Source organism: Amblyraja radiata, chromosome 20 (genome assembly GCF_010909765.2).
Source record: "Amblyraja radiata isolate CabotCenter1 chromosome 20, sAmbRad1.1.pri, whole genome shotgun sequence".
NCBI classification, from domain to species: domain Eukaryota; kingdom Metazoa; phylum Chordata; class Chondrichthyes; order Rajiformes; family Rajidae; genus Amblyraja; species Amblyraja radiata.
The window spans coordinates 23,813,132-23,838,489 of NC_045975.1; the positions used below are offsets into that span (position 1 = coordinate 23,813,132).

At 41.1% G+C, this 25,358-nt stretch overlaps 1 protein-coding gene across 2 annotated transcripts in view; it reads left to right on the forward strand.

Moving 5' to 3' along the window:
* The window catches only part of syt7 (synaptotagmin 7), a 403,875-nt gene that overhangs the window by 349,312 nt on the left and 29,205 nt on the right, over window positions 1–25,358 (forward strand). For both annotated transcript variants that reach the window (XM_033039047.1, XM_033039046.1), the window contains one exon: window positions 21,901–22,036. In XM_033039047.1, the coding sequence (XP_032894938.1) occupies window positions 21,901–22,036 (136 nt within the window). The remainder of the gene's footprint in view (window positions 1–21,900; window positions 22,037–25,358) is intronic.

The window sequence follows — 25,358 nt, forward strand, 5'->3', positions numbered from 1 at the left end:
CCCATCGAACAGTTACAAGCATTTTATTTTGCCATCATTGACTCCTCCTGCCTCAATTATCTGCTCACAATCATTCTCTCTTTCTTCTGCCCCATGACACCACTAATTTATATCGCTCCCTTGAGCAATATTGGTCTCTTTAGGTCTTCTCAATCAACGCCTAATAGATTTATCTCTGCATTGATCCATCATTTTACATTGTCCATCTGGGTAATACCTCTTGGCTGACATCTCATTAATAACAACTCTTTCCTCATGCATGGCTTAGCAACTTGTCATAGTTCTCTAGGAAACAGTTAAACCTAGACGATGTTGTTCCATTTTTTTAAGTAGTAACAGGACCTTCTTAATTATCAGATTGGCATCCTGGTTTTGATTTTCACGGAATAGCGGGCAATATCTGCTGCAGAATAAATCAGTGATTCAGTTCAATGCATGCTGCTCAGTGGGGTCTTTTCAATTTATAGTGTACCTTACCTATTGACTTGACCATTTCTGTTTGCAAAGCGCACTGATAGGTATTTATTTCCGATCCATGTAATTCAGCATCAGATCTGAAGTATCTGCCAAGATGATAGATTGTTCGGGTTGCTGGAGGTTTTTGTATGTCCAGTTTAGTCACATGTGGAAAGTACATCCAACTATACACACCGTCAAGCTCTAAACATAAGGCCTAGCCACATCTAAATGACAAAATGAATTCTACGATGAGTCGGAATGAATAAGAGGAAGCAAAAGAAATTGGGGTTATGAGAGAAAAGAAGCTGAGACTTGGCTCCTTCAAAGAATTGAACTGATAAATAGGAATCAGTGCCAATGACAACAATGGAAAAGGACAAATGTGATCACAACAACTAGTAGTATTCATGTCATCTATTCAATATATTAACACACCCCATGCCATTTAATACCTAAAAAACGGAATAGCAAGCCAAATTAGCAAAACACAAAGTGCTGGAGTAACTCAACAGGGGTCAGGTAGCAGCTGCGGAGGGAAAGAACAGGCGATCTTTTGGGTCAGGACTCTTCTTCAAGAATTATTAGGATGGACCTTCTGTATGAATAAAATGTGAATTTATAAGAAGTGTCTTAAGTTATCCCAGTCAACATCAGGATAATTGAAGTTGCACAGTGTGGCCTGTATATGTTGTGATTGTTATCATAGCAAATACAGTCCATGTATCTATAGGAATTAGGGTGGCACAGCTGGTAAAACCACTGTCTCACAGCGCCAGAGACGCGGGTTCGATCTTGACCTCAGATGCTGTCCGTGTGGAGTTCGCTCATTCTCCCTGTGACTGTGTGGGTTTCCTCCGGGTGTTTCGATTTCCTCCCACATCCCAAAGATGTGCGGGTTTGTAAGTTAATTGGCTTTTGTAATATTGCCCCTTGTGTGTAATAACGCCCTTGGGATGCAAAAGTGGGATAACATAGAATTAGTGTGAACAAGCTATCGGTTGATAGGATGGACTCGGTGGGCCAAAGAGCCTGTATCCGTGCCGTATCTCTAAACTAAACTAAAAACAATATTTTTTACTAGGGTGAGATCAGGAAATTCACAACAAGCGAATTTGCATTATTGAAGCAAGAAACAAAATGTAGAGAGGGGAATGTAAGGGCCACCTTGCAGCTTTCCAAACTAGTCAGGATAGCGAGAGCAAGATGACTGGAAAATGAAACACAATTTGTGCAATGTGTATCATAAGCATGTTGTTATTTTGACTGCCCAAGTGCGCGGAACAACATCTTCCAACGTCACTGTGAAGAGGGAGGATCAGATGTTGTCTCAGAACACCACCTATTTTCGATTGTTTTGAATCGCAGCCTTTTAATGCCAATTTTCCATGATTTCAGCAAACAGTACTTTAACTGAACAGACTGGAAGGCAAGAGTCAGGGATGCTAACAGCCACTAGTTTAAACATTATATTGCCACCATTTCTTTAAGAGACAGTATTGCTTGCATGAATGAACCCGAGTACCTCAAGTAACTGCCAATTGTTCCTGTGTGACTAATCTATTTTTTTCTTCTGTTAAATAATCTCCCTTTTATCAGCAATAAAGCACTGACAATGCTCCATAAAATTGTACTGTAAATTTGTGATCTGTAATGCATATTTTTACATTATAGATCACAAAGAGGAATGTTATTGCTGTTACTCTGTGAAATACCGATTCTTGTACAGGAATGAGTTAAAGACCTGTATCTAAATAGTAATCAAAGGGACCCAGCCTGTGGAAATAAAACTCATAATTACTCATTAATTGCTGAGCCATATAAATATTATACATCACTTCACAATCTTCATAAAATTATACATTTTTAATGAGATCTATAAATTTGTGATTGCGAACTGCATAGCTTCTGGACATCAAGCAGTGAACTAATCTGGCCATCATTTTTCACAACCAACCCCACTAAAAGTAACATTCGGCATTTAAAAGGGAATGAATAAGAAATATAAATTTTCATTGAAGCTTCTCAATACCATCATCAATTGTTTGCTAATAAATGATTAATCAAGAACCTCCAATGATTTCCCTTGCCCAGCAAACATAAAAAATACTTAAATCTCATTTCTAAACATTTTACCGTGAAGATAGGGATATTAAAAATACGTTGTTATCGGAAATAATGTCATATAAATAAGGAGTATCGCCAATTCTATTAAATTGTGCAGCCTGTCCATTCCCTCCGTAGATGCTACCTGACTTGCTGAGTTCCTCCAGCACTTTGTGTTATACTTATTGCCCTCGCTATCAGCAGCCAAGACATAGTTAACTCAAACACATTCCCTGTTAAATGTTACAAACAGCCCATTACATTTTCCGATTAAATTTAAAAGCTTATTTTTTAAAGATAAAATAATCCAACGCAGCCCTCTAGTATAACAACTGAATGAAGCTTGAAACATTCTCCACACTTGGCCGCATCTTGTTGGTGTCATTTTGGTCTCACTCAAACATCACCCATTTTCATATACCAACCCATTTTTCACCAAAATTATCCTATTGCTGTTTTTTCAAATAAGAAAAATCCTCGCTTATTTTTATATAATTAATTAGACATGTGTTACTTTCATCATTGATAAACGGACCCTTTAACGTTGCTTTTTGTTGTCCCAAGGCATTGTTTCTTCTTTTAATCCAAACCTTGTTTTTTATAGTCTCAGCTGGGTTGGCATTTTAGTACCTGATTGTTCTTGCATTTTGATAAATTGCCTGCTGTGCTTCCATTTTCCTTAATGGAATAGCACGGAAGTAATTTTAATGTGTTCTTTAAAAAATTGCCTCTGGCACTCGTCTTCCTCATAACAATTTTGTTTTCTTTTTCCAAAATATCATGTTAAATGCTGTGTGGGTTCAGCGAGAAATATGCGAAGACTATGTCTGTTCATCCCGCCCTTGCTGTCAAAGATTTATTTTATAAATTCTTCATTAATGTTTATATTGTGAAAATGCTTCGGTAAGCATCTCCCAAAGTAAATACAACCCCCAGCCGGCAGAGTTATTGTGGTACCCACACAATTAAGTGCATATAATTGCAATATGGAAAGCATGTACTGTAAATACAAATAACATTTATAAAATAAATTCAAATGAAAGCAATATAGGAATCAAATCATGCTCACACAATCTGCTCCATCCATCAATTATTTAGTGGGTTGACATGTTAAAAATGTTGTGTGTAGAAGCTCATATTTAATTATACTGTAGAAACAAGGAACAGCACATGCTGGTTTGCAAAGAAAGACACAAAGTGTTGGAATAATTCAGCAGGTCAGGCGGCATCACTGGGGAACATGGATAGGTGACGTTACGGGTCGGGAGACTTCTATAACTATACTATTTGTTTTCAGTAAGTTTTTACTGCATGTTCTTTCCAACCAACAGCCTAATGCATCTTTCCATTATATTTGAGTTTAATTTTGTTTTTAATAATCCAACTCCACCCAACTCAGCCCAAGTGTCTGAATGAGCCTTGAAACATTCATGACATGGCCACAACTTGCTGGTGTCATTCTGGGCTTCCTGGAACATTAGCCATTTCCATACACTGACCCATCTTCTTCCTTACATCTTGACGCCTTGACTCAATTTCCTTTTCCGTACAAACCTTTGAAAAGTGTGTTCAGTGATTCCTGGGGTGGGGGGGGAACTTTCTCTGGCGCCCACAAAGGTCCTTCACATGCTGAGCTAAGGGCAATTATTAATCAATTATGTTGCAATGACGTACCGACATCGTAACTGCCAGCATACAAGTAATAATTTCAGCTAAATTCATTGTCTTGGGTAATAAAAATAACGAGAGATTTGCACTTTTGTAAAACTTATGGAGCTTAACAAACTTCATTCCGTTTCAGTCCATTTACCCCCAAGGTATCAAGATTTGGGCACCAACACTCCAGCCAATTATTTTTCTATTTTGCTCCTGTTCCTCTCATTCCTTCCAGACATGAAGATCAATGACCCTGTATCAATATTGTCCCTATTGCTTTCATGCACACGGCAAACGCTCCACAGCTCAGCTTGTCTCTTAGCAAGGTTTACACTTGTAGTACATCTCACATAATAGACTCTCCCTCGTGTTTCTATTCTTGAACATTATATTATCTTTGATTTAAATGCACGGAATTATTAAGTATCAAGAGTGTTTAATTGTTATAAGCAGCAGAACAATGAAATTCTCACTTGCTGCAGCTTTGCAGGCCCATGAATGCAATAACACACAATATATATACAATAATCAATATTGCTGGAAATAAAGTCCTAAAATTCAAGACATTTGAATTTGAAGGATACAGCATGGAAACAGGCCCTTCAGTCCACTGACACGGTACCAATCATTGATCACCCGTTCACCTTATTTTACAGGTGCAATTTACAGAAGCCAATTAACCTACAAACCCACACTTCTTTCTGATGTGGGAGGAAAGCAGAGCATGCGGAGAAACCCCACATTCACAGGGAGAACGAGCAAACTCCACACAGACAGCACACGAGGTCAGGATTGAGCCCAGGTCTCTGGCTTTCGTGGCAGAGGCTCTACCAGCTGTGCCACTGTGCTGTCCCTGTACACATTTGTTCACATAATTGCACAGAAAGATCTTGAAAAAGCCTGCGATCAAATTCTAGGGTCTAGACATTAGTTTGCCTCTGCAAATACTGTAAGGTTACAGGTATTCAAAATGTTTAGGGTAAATATTTACTCTGTGATGAATTGAGAAAAAGGGGACATGATTTTTAAACTTTTAAACTGGAACATTATGGAAACAAAATCAGGAAATACAATTTTCCCCTATAACAGTGATTATAAATATCAGAATCATTTTAATCTGACCATCCCTTTCCCCTAAAATATAATTGTTATCCTAATGTAGATAGTTTATTGCTAGTTGAGAGTATTAAGGAACTTGAAATAAAGTTACACTAATGATACAAGTTAGCCGTCTCACACCTTCCCTTCTTATCTCTGGTCTTTGTTCCAAACATCTGCCTATCATAAAAAAACCCTCACCCATGTTAACCTCAGCCTGCCATATTTTGTTCTGCCTCTCCCCTTTTCCAGCTTTCCTCTCCCCCTACAATTCTTTTTCTCCAGAGATGCTCTCTGACCTGCTGAGTTACTCCAGCTTTTTGTGACTATCTTCGGTTTAAACCAGCATCTGCAGCCACTCCATGTTCACCAGAGATGCTGCCTGAGCAAAGTTACTACAGCACTTTGTGCCATTTTGTGTTAACCAGCATCTGCAGATCCTTGTTTCTACAAGTCAACAGTCGTTTGAATATGAAGTAGGTTCAAGAGTCTCTGTAGAAGTGTACCAGGTGTATGAACAGAGATACCTCTCACATAGAACCTATCCTCTGCCCTTCCTCCTTTGATGTTTATCCCAAGTGATATTCGGAATGGAGGATTGCTGATAGGTTTATCATTGTGAACTAAAATGCTTTGAAATACCTATACCTTGTTTGATAAAGAATCAAAACTAAACCATTCTTGAACAAGGAAGAGAATGAGATCAGGATCTGAATCTTCTGGAAGGAAAATGCTTTCTCATTTGTGGAATATGTTCAAGAGTCTGAATTGCCAACACCAATAATTAATCCTCCTTTCCTCATGGTTTAACTTCAGAAACACATAGTGGTAAACCCAGTGTTCATTTTGAAATTCTCCCCACCCTGATGTGCATCTAATTCTTCCACTATCTAGTCCCTCTTAACCCTACATCCACCCCTCCATTCCCCTTCCACCTATACCCCTTCCTTTGGCTTTACATTTCACTCCACTCTTGATCTGACAAGCTTTTGTCTCCTTTTCCTCTCTAGTCTTTGTCACTTCACCCACCTGTCAATCACCCCCCCCCCCCCCCTCATCTGTATCTTCCTATCACTTGCTCAATATTGTCCCACCCCCACCTCTTTTTCAGCTTTCTTTCCCCTACTATTATCAGTCTGAAGAAGGGTCCCAACCCGAAACATCACCGAGCCGTGTTCTCCGGGGATGCTTCCTGACACGTTGAGTTACTCCAGCACTTTGTGTGTTGTCCAGTTTGAATTGTCCTGTTTGGTGAACAGGCCGTATGCAGGCTAAATCACCAGATAGATGTGTGTCATTATTTTACCTGAAAGAGAACAGATTGGCTATTGGTGCAGGCAGTTCTGCACCACAGAGGATTACATCTCATCAGTAATATTGCCAGGAACAGTGACCCAGTGCACAGTCTGAAGAAGGGTCCTGATCCGAAACATTACCTATCCATGATCTCCAGTGTTGCTGCCTGACCTGCTGAGTTACTCTAGCACTTTGTGTCCAACAATAGTTTTCGCTGTGTCTGTGCACTCTGCCATATCTGGATGTCAGATATATGAGTCAAATTGACTGATTCCAAAATCTGTGATGGTAGCGACTTGGAATGAATCATCTTTACAGTGCTCCTGGTGACAAGATTGTGACAAACATTGCAACCTTGTCTTTTGCATCACAAGGACTCTGCTGCCTTTGATAGGTGAGACCCATAGTCGCCTCTTCTTGCTAGTTGCTTAATTATCCACCATCATTGAGGTCCTAATATAGCAACCTGTTGTGTTATCGATGACATTACTTGGCTCTATCTATAGCATTATGATGGAGCTATTTTCCATGCACGGCACCCTGGATTATTTGCAGCCAGACCTGGTGCTTCTCCTGACATGCTCTTCCACAGCTCGTACTGAACCCGAGTAGATATTGTTGGAGAATACTTTTGGCCTGCAATCTTAAAGCAAGAAAGCAGGGAACCCAACCCATCGTGCCTCTGGTAGCTCCTCAGGAGATCATTCCAGTTAGTGCCAGATTGTGATATTTCCATATTGGTATGATTTATTTTCTTCCCTCCATACGGTACTTCTTTTGAACGTTGCTGTTGAATCAACATCCACCACTTTAAAATATTGTGTAATAACTTACTAAGTCTTTGATTTTACTTGCCTATGAGATGCTTAGCCATGTATTGCTGATAGAAGTGCTGTGCAATTTTGTTGTGGTTAATGGTCCACAGCTGGTTGTGGAGGCTGGATATATTCTTAATCCCAGCTACTTGGCACAGCGTAGGTCATCAAATGCATCAAACCAGAGGAAAAATCCTTGTTTACACAAGGTTGTGAGTTTGTCAAATGCTGGCTTACAAGATCCTTTGTGTACAAGTTCTTTGTTGGCTGTCGTCAGGCAACTGAACCATCCCATCAACAACTAGAGAGCAGCCCTGAGCTACTAACTACCTCATTGGAGACCCTCGGATTATCTTTAATCTGACTTTACTGGATTTTATTTTGCGCTCAATGTTATTCCCTTTATCCTGTATCAGTACACTGTGGACGGCTCGATTGTAGTCAAGGATAGTCTATCCGCTGACTGGTTAGCATGCAACAAAAAGCTTTTCACTATACCTCGGTACACGTGACAATAAACAAAACTATACTACATTTTGACTGCTCCACTGCAAAATATCTTCAAGGTATGCCTACTTTGAAGAAGTTATTTTCCTCTATCCAGCAGTTTAAAGCAGCCGAAACATCACCTATCCATGTTAGTTCCTCCCATCTGTGCCCTGCTTGACAAACGGAAGTACACCAGGTGTGTGGACACTGATACCTCACACGGCAATAACTGTTCTAAAGAGATTAGCAGCATCCATTCTCTATATTCTCTGCTAAAACATGCTTTGGACATTTATGTTTTCAGAATAATAATACAACTGCCAATGGACATTCCTTCCTTGCAGAACCTTGGCATTATGATTACATTTTCTCCTCTTGCTGCTGAGAACTGCAAATATGTCTTGCTTCACCCTAACTCATCTCTGATTATTTCTATTTTAAAACTAAGATTTATTACGTTATTTCTGCCTGGATTTTTCCAAGGACCTCAAATCTCTAGGGCACCCGCCTTAACTTCATCTATATTTCCTTTTCATTCTGCAATCTTCTGATATCCATGTTAACTTTCAACTAGCCATTGGATCACCTGACATTTTTTTAATCATCTAAAATTGGGGTGTCTGATTACTGAAGGTAGAGAGGATCGTCTCCATATGCGGTGTCTGTAGTAGGAATGCATTACACCTGTGCTCTTTCCTCAGTTAATGTTTTCTTTTCTCCATGATAACACAAGAATAAACTCCACAGGCACCAAAGGGCCTGTTTCTGCGCTATATCTCTAAACCAGGGGTCTCCAAACTATGGACCGCTGGCCACATCCAGCCCGCCACGAGATTTTATCCAGCCCGCAGCAAGCTCTTAACACGTTCCGTGCAGCGAGCTATTTAGTGGGTTCTATGGTAGCGCAGCTTTAGAGCTACAGCGCGGAAACAGGCCCTTCGGCCCATTGAAGTGATGCCTGTATGCACTAGCACTATCCTACACACACTCGGGACAAATTCAATTAACCTGCAAACGTGGAGTGTGGGAGGAAACCAGAGCACCCGGAGAAAACCCAGGCAGTTACAAACTCCGTATATAGACAGCACCCATAGTCAGGATGGATCCCGGGTCTCTGGTGCTGTGAGGCATCGACTCTACCGCTGCACCACCGTGCCAATGCTCCTGTGTTGCAAAGGCAAGTTGTGTGCGGTGGTAGCATGGGGTGGGGAGTGGAGTGAGGGGGAGGGGGTGGAGCGGGGGAGCTAGTTGGCAGCAGGGTCGGTGTGTAGCGGTCTTCCCCCCCCATGAGGGTGACCCGTGAACAGCTCCTGCTCCAGCGACGCATGCCTCCCCTCCTCTCTGTCTCTCTCTCTCTCTCTCTCCCCCTCCCTCCTTCCCTCTCCCCTCTCTCTCCCGCTTCCTCTGTCACTCCCTCTCCCTCTCTCTATTATCTGTGTATTTGTGTGGGAGAGGGAGAGAGAGATAGAGATAGAGAGTGTGGGAGAGCCTGCATGTGTGAGTCTGTGTGTATGTGTGTGTCTGTCTGTGTGTGTGTGTGAGTCTGTGTTTGTGTGTCTGTGTGTGTGTGTCGGCGTGCGGGTCTATGTGTCTGTGTATGTTTTGGTGTGTGGGAGTCCACGTGTGTGTTTCTGTGAGTGTGTGTGAGTATGTCAGTGTGCGTGTGTGTGTGTGACATTTCTTTATATTTTCCTACGGACCGCAAAATTGTGCCAAATATATAATGTGGCCCACATGCTGAAAAGTTTGGAGGCCCCTGCTCCAAACTAAACTAAACTAAAACCTCTGCTTATCTGGTCAAAGGTTAGAGGGCATAGCTTTAAGATGAGAGGGGCAAAGTTTAAAGAAGATGTGTGAGGAAAGGTTTTACGCAGAGGGTGCTGGGGGCCTGAAATGTGGCCAGGGTTGGTGCTGGCGACAGATACGATAAGAGGCTTTTGGATAGGCACATGGATATACAAGGAATGGACGGATGTGTTTCATGTACAGGCAGAGGAAATTAGTGTATCATGGCACCATGTTCAGCACACACTTCAGGTCAGGCCTGTTTCTGTGCTGTTCTATGATCAACCAAGCCTGAAATGAAAAGAGAAGATGTAAAAACAAGGAACTGCAGTTGCTGGTTAACACACAAATGGACACAAGGTGCTGGAGCATCTCAGCGGGTCAGCAGCATATCTGGCCAACGTGGATAGGTGATGTTTCGGGATGAGTTTGTAAATGGGTCCCGACCCAAAATGCAACTTAGAGTCAGAGTGATACAGTGTGGAAACAGGCCCTTCGGCCCAACTCGCCCACACCAGCCAACAATGTCCCAGCTACCCTAGTCCCACTTGCCTGCACTTGGTCCATAACCCTCCAAACCTGTCCTATCCATGTACTTATCCAACTGTTTCTTAAACAATGGGATAATCTCAACCTCAACTACCTCCTCTGGCAGCTTGTTCCATACACCAACCACCCTCTGTGTGAAAAAGTGACCCCTCGGATTCCTAGTAAATCTTTTCCCCTTCACCTTGAACCTATGTCCTCTGGTCCTCGATTCCCCTACTCTGGGCCAAAGACTGTGTGCATCTACCCGATCTCTTCCTCTCATGATTTTATATACCTCTATAAAATCTCCCCTCATCCTCCTATGCTCCATGGAATAGATCCAGCCTACTTAACCTGTCCCTATAGCTCACACCCTCCAGCCCTGGCAACATCCTCGGAAATCTTTACTGAACCCTTTCAAGCTTGACAATATCCTTCCTATAACATGGTGACCAGAACTGAACACAATATTCTAAATGGAGTCTCAACAACATCTTATACAACTACAACATGACCTCCCAACTTCTATACTCAATACTCTGACTGATGAAGGCTAATGTGCCAAAAGCCTTTTTGACCACCTTATCTACCTGCGACTCGACCTTCAAGGAATCATGCACTTGTACTCCTAGATCCCTCTGCTCTACAACACTACCCAGAGGCCTACCATTTACTCTGTAGGTCCTGCCCTTGTTCGACGTCCCAAAATGCAACACCTCACACTTCTCTGTATGAAATTCCATTAACCATTCCTCTGCCCACCTGGCCAATCGATCCAGATCCTGCTGCAATTGTTCACAACCTTCACTATCTGCAAAACCACTAGCTTTTGTGTCATCAGCAAACTTGCTAATCTTGCTCTGTATGTTCTCATCCAAATCATTGATGTTTAAATCCCCTACAACAGCCTTATTTGACCTGCAGCTGTCTGCAATCTCCTGGCACATTTGCTCTTCTAATTCCTGTTGACTATTTGAGGGTCTGTAGTACACCCCCAACAAGGTGATCATCCCTTTCTTATTCCTCAGATAGCCTAACTAGACAAACCATCCGTAATTCCACCTCTGAACACAGCCGTGTAATCCTCCTTAACCAACAATGCAACCCCCCCACCGCATCTTTTTTCCTCACCCTTGTCTCTCCTGAAGCTGCTTATCCATGTTCTCCAGAAATGCTGCCTGACCCGCTGAGTTACTCCAGTACTTTGTGTTCTTTTCATGAAGAGAGGAATCATCATTTGAAGGTTTAACTAGCCATTGCTTCACAGACCAGTGTTGAGTGTCTCATTTGGTGTGTTTCTATGACTTCATTATGAGATTTTGCTTCTGGCAAACTTACAAATAATAAAAGCAGTAATGGATGGTGGACTACGTATGTGAGTGTTCAACTCAAGGACTGCACTTCCTGAACATTTAGTTTTGGAATGCTTTCGAAAGTTTGAGGTTGTAAAAATGCACAGTACAAATACCCATTTTTCGTCTCACTAATTTCCCAAAACTAAGAAGAAAACCTGAGAGAGATCCAATAACAAGTTTTTGTTGTGACTACAAAGAGAAATATAAAATATATTAGAGCAGCTTCGCCCTGTGCTGTAAGTAGGGTCTACTATTCTCTGTATGTACAAAAAAACATAATACTAGTACAAGTAAAATGTTTATACGGTATATAACTATATTTCCATCTTGAAATGATAACAATAGATCTTGGAGTTCTCTCAACAAATTGAAGGCTTTAAGAGCCTTTATCAAAACCAAAGAAAGCAAAGCAGCAAATACAGGCAAATATAATGTAATTGCCCAGATTTTGTGGTCCGGACCACTGGGGTTCCTTAGCCAAGGAGTAGACATTCCTGCCTGTTGTCATAAATTTTCATAGATGTCAGTGAGAGTACAATTTGCAGTATGATAGAGTTGCACTTCACAGATATACAGTCCCACTGCAGATGATTGCAATGCTTTTTTCCTTTATAGCAGACTGCCACAAAGTCCATGAATCTTGGTGCATGGAATTTACAAAATAGCTCGTACATAGAATGGAGTACGTGTCCTTAAACATTTTATGGTTTAAGGCATCTTAACATCTTGTGTTATTGCCTTGTAATATTTTTTTACCATCTATATATTCCTTCATACTGCTTGAATTGTGTCCCAAGTATTTGAGCTACAAATATATATTGTTTTGTATATATTTCATATCAGAATTTTAACTAATATATTATGTAAGAATTTTTGCTTCTGGTTATCCAGAATATAATGCAAGAGTAATTATGTGTGCCTTTGTTAGAACCATATACACTGATGATACAGACATTTAGTGACTCTACGGAGGTATTGTTTCTTTCTGTGTCGATGATACAGTTGTAAATGCGGCCCGTTCTTCATTTACACAGCAAATTGATGTCAAATATTTATGGAGCATAGGCAGGAGAGCAAGGATTTAATTCCAATATAATTTGGGCTGCTCCGATATAAGAATATTGACTATGTTGAGACTGATTTTACCGCTGATTCTATCTACACTTAGAGATTAACAAGAAATGATGTTTTTCCTCTCTCATTGCAAGGCAACACTGCACAGTGTCTTTATAATGAAGCTTAAATGATACAATCTGCATATACAACATGGAACATGCTTCTGACCATCCTCACTGTTTGCTCTCTGCAGATTTATGTGGTAATTTAAAAATAAGTTAAGGGACAAAGTATCCTCTGATTAAATATCTCTGCTAATTATATAGCTTGCAAGCATTTATTTATTATTGAATGATTTCTTTCTTATAGGCTGAGTGATGCTATTAGAATTTTAAATCCTTTGAATAGCTACAAAACTGCAGAGGTAATGTGGTGTTCTGACTCCACCTGTATCTAAATGCAACATTTCCTCCAGGTGTCCTAGGTCAAGAATGATGGTATCTGTTCATCCCTCAAGCTGTCTGTAAACCTATATGTTTAATTGTTTTTCAAATCCTGCAAGCAAAATCTTTCTCTCAATCCTGCCTTTTTCCTTTATTTGTAGCTTCCTCTTCCAGCTGTCCATGTTAATTGTGGTTAAACGTCAGCTGTTCCAGTACTTGCTGCTCCACCTGTCTGTGACTCCTCAGTGTCTGAAACTCTGCAATTTTGTTTCTCGCTCCAGCCTGTTTCTATTTTTGTACTTTTCTTCCACCCACTCTATCTCCCCCCACACTGTTTAAAAACACTCTGCTTTGCTTACAGACTGCTTTCTCAGACCCAGAGACTTCATCACCTTAACCGAAGCTGTACGAACCAACATTAAATCCTGTTTACAGCACTAGCCGTGAATAGATGCTAATGATTTGATTACGCCTCTTTTCAGTTGCTCTTTAGCTTGACTCTCTTGCCTTCTTTTTCCACTCTTCATTGTGTCTCATCATCATCCTCTCAATCATCAAACGTTGATGAATCCCAATACCGACTAACCTCTGCCTGCCTCCTGTGTTCCCTTCTCTTGCTGCATAACAGAAGTCTGTATGTGTGCCTGTGTGTGTGTGTGTGTGTGTGTGCGTACCTACGTGTGTCTTTGTCTGTGTTAATGCCTGAACCTGAGAACCATTATGCTGACAAAGGATGTCCTCAATCCTCTGATAGCACGTAGCATGATAGCCACATAAAGGTTCCAAGTAGAACTGCTTCTGACGTATTGGCTGCTTTCTCTCAGAAGGGAATCTGCTAGGAATTTAACCAAAGTAGGTCGAGAACATTAAAAGGTCTGACAGCTACATTTCATTGAGCAATTATGCCATAAATTATCTTTTTAATTCAAGAGATGTTTAAAAAATATTAAATATAATTTCAAAGAATCCGTCAATCGATTTGTAAGTTTGCCAGAAGCAAAATTTCATAATGAGGCCACAGAAACACACCAAATGACAATCCCAACTGGTCTGTGAAGCAATGGCTAGTTGAACCTTCAAATGATGGTTCCTCTTTTCATCAAAAGAATACAAAGTGCTGGAGTAACTCAGCGGGTCAGGCAGCATCTCTGGCGACCATGGGTAAGGAGCTTCAGGAGAGACAGGGATGATGTTTCAGGTCGGGACCCTTCATCAGATTTCTCAAGAATTCAGAATTATTTAGTCTGTTGAAGCATCACAAAGCCCTTCTTGTAATCGCGTTGAAGCTTTATACGTGTATTGAGGATGTATTCAACACAGTGTGACGTGTGTAAGAAATGAACCCAATCAGGTTATTTTGTGATCATTTCTGGGCCTCTTAAAATCCCGTGGGAAATTTGACCCCAGACTTTCGGCAACGGATTTTGTTACCAAAAATAATATTGTTTGACCATTAAACTCCTGTCAATCGAGTGAACTAGAGAGGAATTCAAATATTAATATCCAGTATGATTTTCAAACTCAAAGGCCTAATGAAAATCATCAGTTCTTGTTTATTGACAGTACAACCAGCTTTGACCAACCTTTCCACCACTGATATACTCCTGTTTAAAGAACCAAAATTCCACATGCACAAACCGTCAGGGTGATCAGCGGGCTCCTTGCTCATACTTGACATGGAGCTGTGGATAGCAATAATTCACACAGAGTCCGGAATTAACTTTGAGAACAAACGCTCTTTATTAGACGTTGGCCAACTTGGGGGACATTTATCCTTGGGCAGATGTTCCCCCATCCAAAGGTGACATTATTCATGTACTATTTTTTATTTACTTTCCCCAACCCCATTACCTATATCCCATTTACATTGTGAGAACATAGGATGAGGTAAGTTATTTTTGCCACTCTATGCTCTATCACACTGTGTGCTACATAAGCCGCATGCGGTTCCACTTTAAACGTGTATGTATAATAATGAGTTCCCATCTTGGAGAACATGTACTGGTTGCTGTGGAGTATCCAGGCACAGTTTCACTCTAGATCAAAGGCACAATATGGGTCAGGAGGCATCTCTGGAGAACATGGATAGGTGAATTTTTAGGTTGGGGCCCTTCATCAGACCGTTTTGTTCACTTTAAGCTCGGAGAGGAGAGCTGAGGGGGATATTGTCCATTTACGACCAGCTTTCCAACAAGCCCTATCACCCAGCATCATGAAGTCCCACTGTCTTCCTTTACAGGAACTTTCCTTGTTTCCTCAAAGATTTGTCCGCAGTCTGGGCTGACTTTCTGTTTGGATCACGGCACACTCATCACTTGCTCACTGGATGGTGTGGAGGTGAACTTGGGTTCAGAAGTATTACAGGCAACCAAGGGACCATGTGAGAACTGACCTTGCCATCCAAGACCTTATCCATGCAGAGTTTAGAAGGACCCATGCTGATGGCTTCAGTTCTCTCAATTTGCTTCAAATAAATTATCTTATTTAAGTGCCTGAACTGCTAGATGAAGGTCTAGATTGTTCTCACTTTCCGATCGTTTGGAATGTTCCACAAGAGTGATCTCGGCCTAGTTAGTTTTGCGAAGCTGCATGGCAACAGGCTCTTCAGCCCACCGAGCCCACACCCCTTCACACTAGTTCCATGTTATCCCACATTCACATCTACTCCCTACACACTCAGGGGCAATTTACAGAGGGCCAATAAACCTATAAATCCGCACGCCTTTGGGATGTGGGAGGATATCGGTTTTATCCAGAGGAAATCCAAGCAGTCACAGGGAGAACGTGCAAACACCCCCTCTGGCTTCCCAGCGGCTCTACCAGCGAGATTGCCTAAGATCTGTACTTACGGAGACAGTTTGTATCTATTTTGGACCAGAGCAGCAGATAGAGTCCCAGAGAAGCAGCCATTCATTCATCACACGCATGCAAAATTTTTCCTTCTCAAGATTTTGCTGCCAGAAGCTCTGCTCATTGCTCTGGTGCAACCCCATCGACCTATTACATAAAGAACATGTCCCCTGTGGGCACCGACCTCCACATGGCACTCCAGGCTAGTCTGGGCCTTGCATAGATTCTGCTACCCCATTTCTCAATACTGCCACATTCATTTATGAAGCAATGTGTTGGAGTGTTGTCCAAAAAGATGCCAGGTTTACCTTCTGCGAGGGTTGGATTGCAAATTTTAAATCGGCCATAACAGGAATCTGTTGGGGCAGGTGAAGTAGGTTCATATTTTTAATATAAGGAGAAGATTCCAAGTGGTTGTTGCAACCTAATTCAGGTATGTCCATCTATTCTTATTCTGAAGATAGACACAAAGTGTGGGAGTAACTTAGTGAGGTCAGGTAACATCTCTGGAGAAAAATGATGGGTGATGTTTCTGGTCAGACTGAAAGTAGAGAGGGGGAGTTGGGGGGGGAGGCAGGAGGTGAACGGCTGGAGACGAGAAAAGACCAGGACCAATCAGGTCCAGCCACCAATGACCCAGGCAGGGCATTGCCTGGTAGGTCCATTGTTGGCTAGAGAAGGTGTGGTCTCAAGAGAAACAATGTGGAGAACTGTGGAACTGGTAAAAACGACGAGGGAGGAGGAATGGGGCAAGGAGGGAGAGGGGTGGGGATGATGTTACTGAAAATAATGGAGAATTCAATGTTTATACCGCTGGGTGGTAAGCTACCCAAGCAAAATATGTGGTGCTGTTCCTTCAATTTGCGTGTAGCTTTACTCTGGCAAATAGAGTAGGCCCAGGACAGAAAGGTCAGTATGGGAATAGGAAGGGGAGTTGAAAAGATTGGCAACTGGGAGATAACGTAGGCTAGGCGGACCAAGCGTAAGTGTTCAGCGAAACGGCCGCTGAGTCTACGTTTGGTCTCACCGATGTACGGGACCCCCACATCAGGAACACTGGATGCAGTAGATGAGGTTAGAGGAGGTACAGATGAACCTCTGTCTAACCTGAAAGGACTGTCGGGGTCCCTGGATGGAGTTGAGTGAGGAAGTATAAAGACAGGTGTTGTCTTTATTCTGAATTTTATGCTATACGATATGATAGAATATTTATCCCAGGAGGGAAATTGATCTGCCAACAGTCATAAAAACACAAAAAAATTGAAATTAGTGGACAGGCACTGTTTTTACATTTCTGTATTTCTATCACATTTTCCAGGTTCCTTCGAACAAGACTGAATAAATCTCACATGTACAGGCACCTCGTAATTTACACGTGTTTGATTGATGCTTTTTGGAATAACGCACTTGTTTAATTAATACCAAAGCATAATTTATGTGCTCGTATTATTGAAATAGCGCATTCAAATTAATGCCTGGCATATACTTGATTTACGTGCTTTTGAGATATGCGTTGCTTTTCAAGAACTCCCCCATAAAATGTGAGTCGCCTGTATGTGGAAGATATGTTACATCACATTGTCTGAATCACCGATCTTACACAAATCTGTAAGGAAATTCAGGCGGCAGACATTTCCTGCAAGAATAAAGTGCATGGGATCTACTTATCATTACAAATAACCTCTGAGGTCAAGGAAGATATCAATAGTATATTAAATATGTGGCCACTGCTGTCAGCTAAATGGTGATAAAGACAATCTAAAAGTGTTAAAATTCTGTACGTGAAATGTTAAATGAACCAGTAGGTTGAAGTTATGCAATTGGGGTGGGCGAAGAAGCTAATTTAAGCCAATGTAGGGTGTTTTCTTTGAGAGTTTTTCAGCTAGATAAAAAAACCCATAAAGACATCACAAATGAGAAAGGCATGAATGTGAACCACAGCCACTCCGGTCTGCCACGTGTGTTTGTGTGCACCAGACCTACCTTATCTGAAATATATAAGTACAAAGAGAAGAAATTCAGAATAGCTGTCCCAGTGCTGAAAAGACTTGATAATGCTTTTGAGGGGGTTTGATTGAAGTTGTTAATAGTAAAGGGCCTGAGCCTCTTGGGCATCATTTGCGCATCATGCAGGTGGCGCACGAAGACCGCGCGTCACTGCCTGTGTCACCACGCCTCACCACGCGCATAATGCACGTCATGCGTCGTGACGTGTAAATGATGGCGCGTAAATGACACGTAAATGACGCCCAAGTGGGACAGACCCTTAAGGTACAGGTTTCACATCATTTGGTCAGCATGGCCCAGCGGTAGAATTGCTGCCTTACAATGCTTGCAGCGCCGGAGACCCGGGTTCGATCCCGACTACGGGTGCTATCTGTATGGAAGAGTTTGTACGTTCTCTCCTTGACTGTGTGGGTTATCTCCGAGATCGTCGGTTTCGTCCCACAGTCCAAAGGTGTACAGGTATGTAGGTTAATTGGCTTGGTGTATGTGTAAATTGTCCTTAGTGTGTGTAGAGTAGTATTAATGTGCCGGAATCGCGGGTCGATGCAGACTCGGTGGGCTGAAGGGCCTGTTTTCGCTCTGTATTTCTAAACTAAACTAAACTAAAAGTTAATTTGTATAATCCACACTACAGATGTACAGCAATAAAACTCAGTGAGACAGTTTCTACAGCCTCATGATTTCAGGTTAGATGTTGGGAGATTACGCACCCTACATAATTAGAGGGGTAAACCATACTGTCGCCTGGACAAGGCTGTGCACAGCTTTAAGGTGAGAGGCACAAAGTTTAAAGGAGATGTGCAGGGCAAGTTTTTTTACACAGAGAATGATGGGTGCCTGGAATGCACTGCCAGGGTGTGGAGGTGGAGGCGGACAAAACAATGACGTTGAAGAGGCTTTTAGGTAGGCACATGGAAGTGCAGGGAATAGAGGGATATGGATTGTGTGCAGGTAGGTGCGATTAGTTTAACGGCATCATGGATATTGTGGACCGAGGGCCTGTTCCTCTGCCAGACAGTGGGTGCTGTCTGGACGGAGTTTGCACGTTCTCCCTGTGACTGAGTGGGTTTTCTCCAGGTTTTCCTGTTTCCTTCCACACTTCAAAGACGTATAGGTTTGAAGGTTAATTGGCTTCTGTAAATTGAAAATCGTCCCTAGTGTGTAGGATGGTGCTGGTGAATGGGGTGATCGCTGGTCGGCGCGGGTTCGGTGGGCTGAAGGGCCTGTTTCCGCGCTGTATCTCTAAAGTCTGAAGTTTTGATGCCTTATGTGATTCTTAGACAGAGGAAATGATGTCAACCATATGGCTTGGTAAAGGACAAGCCGTTCATTGAGGATGCCCAGCTTTAGGTGACACATGGTCAGTAGGGGTCAGTACAGGGTGAATCCTGAATAGCACTAACTGCCATCTTCAATTACACAGAAAATTATGTTGTCATTCAGGCCGTCTTTGTGTTTCTTGTGACGATAAAACTGTTGCTCAAGAATGATGAATAAATGCAGATTTCCCAACCAGATATGGAATCTTGAAGTCCAGGAAGGTTGGAGGTTGTAAGTTTATTATTTTACGTTTAAAGAGACAATTGAACATTCTTACCTTTTTAATACTGTACAGTTTGGAAATAACCGAATCTTCTCCTCAATCTGTATAAATGCCCCCAAAGCTATCATTAGTTTGCTGTGTAGGAAGGGACTACAGATGCTGGTTTATACCGAAGATAGACATAAAATGATGGAGTAACTCAGCGGGACAGGTAGCATCTATGGAGAACATGGATAGGTGACACTGAGTCTGAAGAAGGGTTCTGACCCGAAACGTCACCCATTCCTACTCTCCAGAGATGCTGTCTGTCCTGCTGAGTTACTCCAGCACTTTGTGTCTATCTGCATCTGCATTTTCTTCCTACACATCCCACTGACTGGACTGATTCTATGAATTCAATTCAATGACACTTTACTTTCACCTGTACCTAGGTACAATTAAATTCTTAGTTTTGCAGACCATAGATAGGCAAAATCATAGACAAGTACAAAAGAGCAACGATAGTGGTGTAAGAATAGGAGACTTCACCGAGGCAGGACACAAAGAGTCGCCACGTTTCTGGACCTAACTTGTGCCCTATGAGTTGCAAAGTTCTTTGGAGTTCAGAGTCTTATCTTGGCCTTAAAGGCCCATTGTCCTGGCAGCCATCTGATTTTTTACAGAGAATGATATCTTAAAATGTTTGTATTATATCCATTCACTCTTCAAGACCATCGATCACCCCTTCACAACTCGCCCTATGTTATCCTGCTCTCACACCCTTTTTTCTAATTTTCTATTTAAAGTGACCACATTCAGCATGTGAAGCATGCCTCATTCTTAAATGAAGCAGCAACAACATAAAATCAGAATTGGTTAGGTTGTAAAGTTGACTGTAAATCTCCCGATGTACTTTGCCTCACAAGCAACAATTATCTGCTAACTGTATAAAGTATTTGATATATATTCTTCTCCCCTCTACATATTTTAAAATTAAGGCACGACCTACCACAAATGTTTATTTGTCATTGATGTTAAAAAGCACATGATCCATGGTCCATGGCCCATCTACTTCACTTTAATATGAAGACAATTTTATATGCCAAATACTGGCACAACCTTACTTAAACATTTATTCTAAACTTCTATGACACACCAATGTAAAAGTCCTGCTTTATTTCCTGCAATGTTTCATTCTTTCCATGTGGTATAGTTTATCATTTATTATCTGTTGGCCCCAACATCAATTTCTGAGAATAAAATATGGATTAATGTAAGATTAGTGTAAATGGATGATTAATGGTCAGCTCAGACTTGATGGGCTAAAATGCTCGTATCCATGTTTTAAGATTCCACTTTGTAAGATGCAGGATTAAAATAATTCCAGCGTCATCTGCCACTACTTATTGAAGGCGGTAAGATTAAGAATAAAACATTGTAATTGGCCAGATGTTCAAAGTAGGATTTTGAAGTTAGCGAGTTTTAAATCAGACATTTGTCACAAATGCCATTGAATTATCTGGTGCTTTCATTAGCTGTGTTTTTGCTGTACTTGGCTTGAGAAGGTGTGGCATTAATCATAACCATTTACCATTAATGATGCAAATTCTTCCATGGTTGTTTACCAAAGTACAGACGGCTACAGGTAAGTTGGAATGTAGCTTATTATGTACTCTTGGAGAGTCCCAAAGACAAGACATCCCAAATCTATAAATTTGACACTAATAAAGCACAAAAGCAAATTTTAAAACTAGAAAGTATACCAGGAATACATGGATAGGACAGGTTTAGAATGATATGGTCCAAATGCGGGCAGGTGAGGCTCGTGTAGATAGGACATGTTGGTCAGTGTGGACCAATTGAGCCAAACGGCCTGTTTTCACGCTGTTTGACTGTAAGCATGAACAAATGCAATTTTAAAAAGTGGCTTAATATTCCAAATAATGGTGTGGGGTAGAAGGCTGAAGGGTTGGGGGTAAACAATTTAAGTATATGTGACATTCCGAATTGTGATGTGTAATTATCCCTCAAGATTATTATCAATGGTTGAAATCCTAATTCTATCATTACTATAGTTGGAGATTATAGATGTAGCTTACTCGTATGCACAATGTTAAAGAAATCCTCCATCAGTCTGTTTTCCATCTTCCTTCCTAGTCTTTATATTTCCCAATTATTTGCAAAATAATACAACAGTTCTCACTATTATTTGTCTTAAATGCTTTGATTTAATTAGTATTAAATGCTTAACATAAAAAAATGAATGTTTAGTTCTATGAACGACATGGACAATTTGAGAAATTTGAACTGTCTCAGCAGCTGTCAAAGCCAAGTTAGGCAATGAGATCCAACCTCCTTTACTAATGGAGCAGGCCAAAATATCACCCTAGCTCGCCAAGGCACATTGTCAGATTGTTAACTACTGTCTCCGTTTGCAGGTTGCCCACTGGAAATAAGCCAGTGAACACCACTCCTGTGCAAGGGCAGGTTCCTCAGGATGATTTGGACAGAAGAACAGAACCTCGCTCCTCAGTCTCAGACTTGGTCAACTCCCTTACAAGTGAGATGCTAATGGTGAGTGGCCTACACGTGTATAAACCTGATTTATATTAGATATAAATTACATGGTGCAAGGTCATTGCACGACTAAGATGCAGCAAATACAGAATTTGGCTTGTCATATATTTTCAATCTTTTTCATGTTAAAAAAAATTACATACACAGCATAAGCTATCTACAGCATTATACAGTATTTGCAGTATCTACAGTATTATACAGTATCTGCAGTATCTACAGTTTTATACAATTACTACAGTATTATACAGTGTCTACAGTATTATACAGTATCTGCAGTATATACAGTCTTAGTATCTACAGTATCTACAGTATTTTACACTACAGCATTATACAATATCTGCAGTATTTTACACCATCTACAGCATTATACAATATCTGCAGTATTTTACACTATCTACAGCATTATACAGTATCTGCAGTGCCTACAGTATTTTACACTATCTACAGTATTTTTACAGGCTGCATTTTCTGTGATAATTATTCCTATAGTCACAACACATCGCAAGTTACGTGTATTCTGCTTTGCCTTGACCAAAACTATAATGAAGTCATCAATGATGGGTTCATAACAATTTGTTCTATCTGATCTCGAAACATTATTCAGCACATTAATTGTAGACCTTTTGATTAGTTATGGTCACCAGTTGATTTTTCCAGTCTCTCTTTTCCACAACCAGCAATCCCATACGTGTACTTTTGAGTTCCACAGAGAAAGGAAAACTCATTTACACTTTGATATTTCCCCAGGATTTCTGGAGCTTTCTTGGGGAACCAGGTCTGCTTCCAGAGTTAGTGATGGCATCTGCAAAGGATGGGAGGGCATTGGTGAACTCCTACCAGCCATAGGTATCCAGATTTGGGGACATCCAAAGTTGTTAGGTTTAGAGGTTTAAGGGAACTCTTCAGTGAACTGAAGGACAGTGCCAGTGTAAGTTTATCAGTTTCATTTGACTAACATAAGTACTACACAGGCTTTAGAAGTTCTCTCAAGGTGAGTAATTGGGAAAGCAGATGCCGGTTTTTGATGCTTCTAACCGTAGAACATAGGCGATAGAACAGTACAGCACAGGAACTGGCGAGAAGATAGACACACAGTGCCTGAGTATTTCAGCAGGTCAGGCAGCATCTCTGGAGAAAAAGAAACAGGCCCTTTGGTCCACAATGACCTGTCAAATAAACTTGAACTAAGCAATAGGTGAAACACTTTGAGCTGAGGGGAGGGAATTGGAATAAGCAAAGTCCTCTTTGTCCACTGAAACAGGAATTCAGTGTTTGTACGTCAAGTTTTCTTTGGCCTTGTACGTAGTTGAGTATCTTTGAGAACTTGTGACATTCGGTGAGGGGGTTTAGGAGGTTGTGTTGGGATCCAGTTGTGGTGATGAAGGATTAGTGACTGCTACTAAATGATAATTTGAGAATTGAAGTATTTCATTAAAAATGAGATTTTGTGTGAGCCTGACTATATTCTGCTAGAAACATTGATAAAGAAAAGCTAAAATTGATTTTTATAGGAAAAATAATACATCAAATTCCATTCTTAAAATTAGGTGAGTACATTTTTAGCAAATAAATCCAAAATAATTGGACTATTTTTATTCTTAAATTAATCCTAATTATGACCTTAATCATGTTAACGTATGCTAATTCTATCACTCACATCACGTATTTGTCACATTTCATTTCCCAAAACAAAAAGAATGAACCTTTCATTTTATTAGGCTAGGATCAGTTCTGTTTGCTTTCAGTTTTGACAATCTGTTTTGCCTTTTGCACAGTGGTGCAGCAGTAGAGTTGCTGCGTGCTAATCTGTCTGTGAAATGTTAAATAAACCAGCAGGTTGAAGTTGTGCAACTGTGGTGGGCGAGGAAGCTAATTTCAGCTAATATATGGTGTTTTTGAGAGATTTTCAGGGGGTTTGAGGGGGTTTGATTGAAGTTGTTAATAGTAAGGCACATGTTTCTGACAGTAGTTTCATATAATTTGGGCGGCATGGAGACCCGGGTTCGATCGTGACTATGGGTGCTGCCTGTGCGGAGTTTGTACGTTCTCCCTGTGACCGTGTGGGTTTCGTCAGGGTTCTCCGATTTCCTCCCACACTTCAAAAACGTGGGGGTTTACAGGTTTAATTGCCTTCTGTAAATTTCCCTAGTGCGTAGGATATAACTAGTGTACGGGTGATCACTGATGGGCACAGACTCAGTGGGGCTTCTGTTCTGTATCTCTAAAACTTTACTCTAAATTATGTTAATTGGAACCACCTAATTCTTTTGCTTTTACCTACTTTTCAAAACTGTATACTGTAAATCGCTATTACTCTAAAGAGAACAGATGTATTGCTGGTCACATTACTGAACTAGCATTCAAGAAACCTGGATTATTTAACCTAAAACATTACTTCAAATCCGTGTGCAACAGAGGAACTTAAATTTGATCCATTATATAAATTATTATTAAATCGCACCAAATACAAGTAGTTACATGAAGCTACTGTATTGTCTTCTGCACTGGATTGGTTACTGAATTTAGCTGGTTCTCAACACTGGGAAATTTTAGTTTGGGGATAAACTTGAATGTATTTAAAGTAAACCGGACCATAATTGTGCAAAAAGCAAAGTACTTAGAAATGATCACAGTAGTGCAAAGTCCATGATAGCTCGTGCTGAGGTACACTTGTGCAGCGTTATTCAACAACTTGCTGGTCGATGGAAAGATGCTGCTTCTGAACCTGGAGGTAACAGTTCACAGGCTCCTGTGCCTATCTCGCGATGGAAACAGCAAGATGAGAGTGTGGCCATGATATGATGATAATATGATGATATTAGCTGCTATTTTGAGCTTATGCTTCTTGTGGATCCATTCGATGGAGGGGGGGTTCAGTACCCATGATGGACCAGGCAACGTCTGGTCTTCTACATTCTTGACCATTCAGACATCCAAACCAGTCCATGATGCAGCAGTCAGTATGCTTCAACCATGAAGGCCCATCAAACGAGGCCATAGGGGTTAGAAACAAAAACCGGGTTGCCACTTTCCTGGCGGTGTATTGCAGACCACTCGAAACTCAACAGGTGATGGAAGAACAGTTATGGAGGTGAATAGCAGAAAGATGTACAGTAAGCTATTGCAATAATGGACCTCTATATAGTGGATTTTGATTATAGCAAATCAAGGTTCCCGTTGCACCCCGGCCTGTGAATTCCCACTTATTTCAGAGATAAATGACCATAACATCATTTATTTTAAAATGATTATTGGAACACAGGATTAAAATGGATGGGTACCCACTGATCAGCATGAAAGTGATGGGCTGAATGGCCTG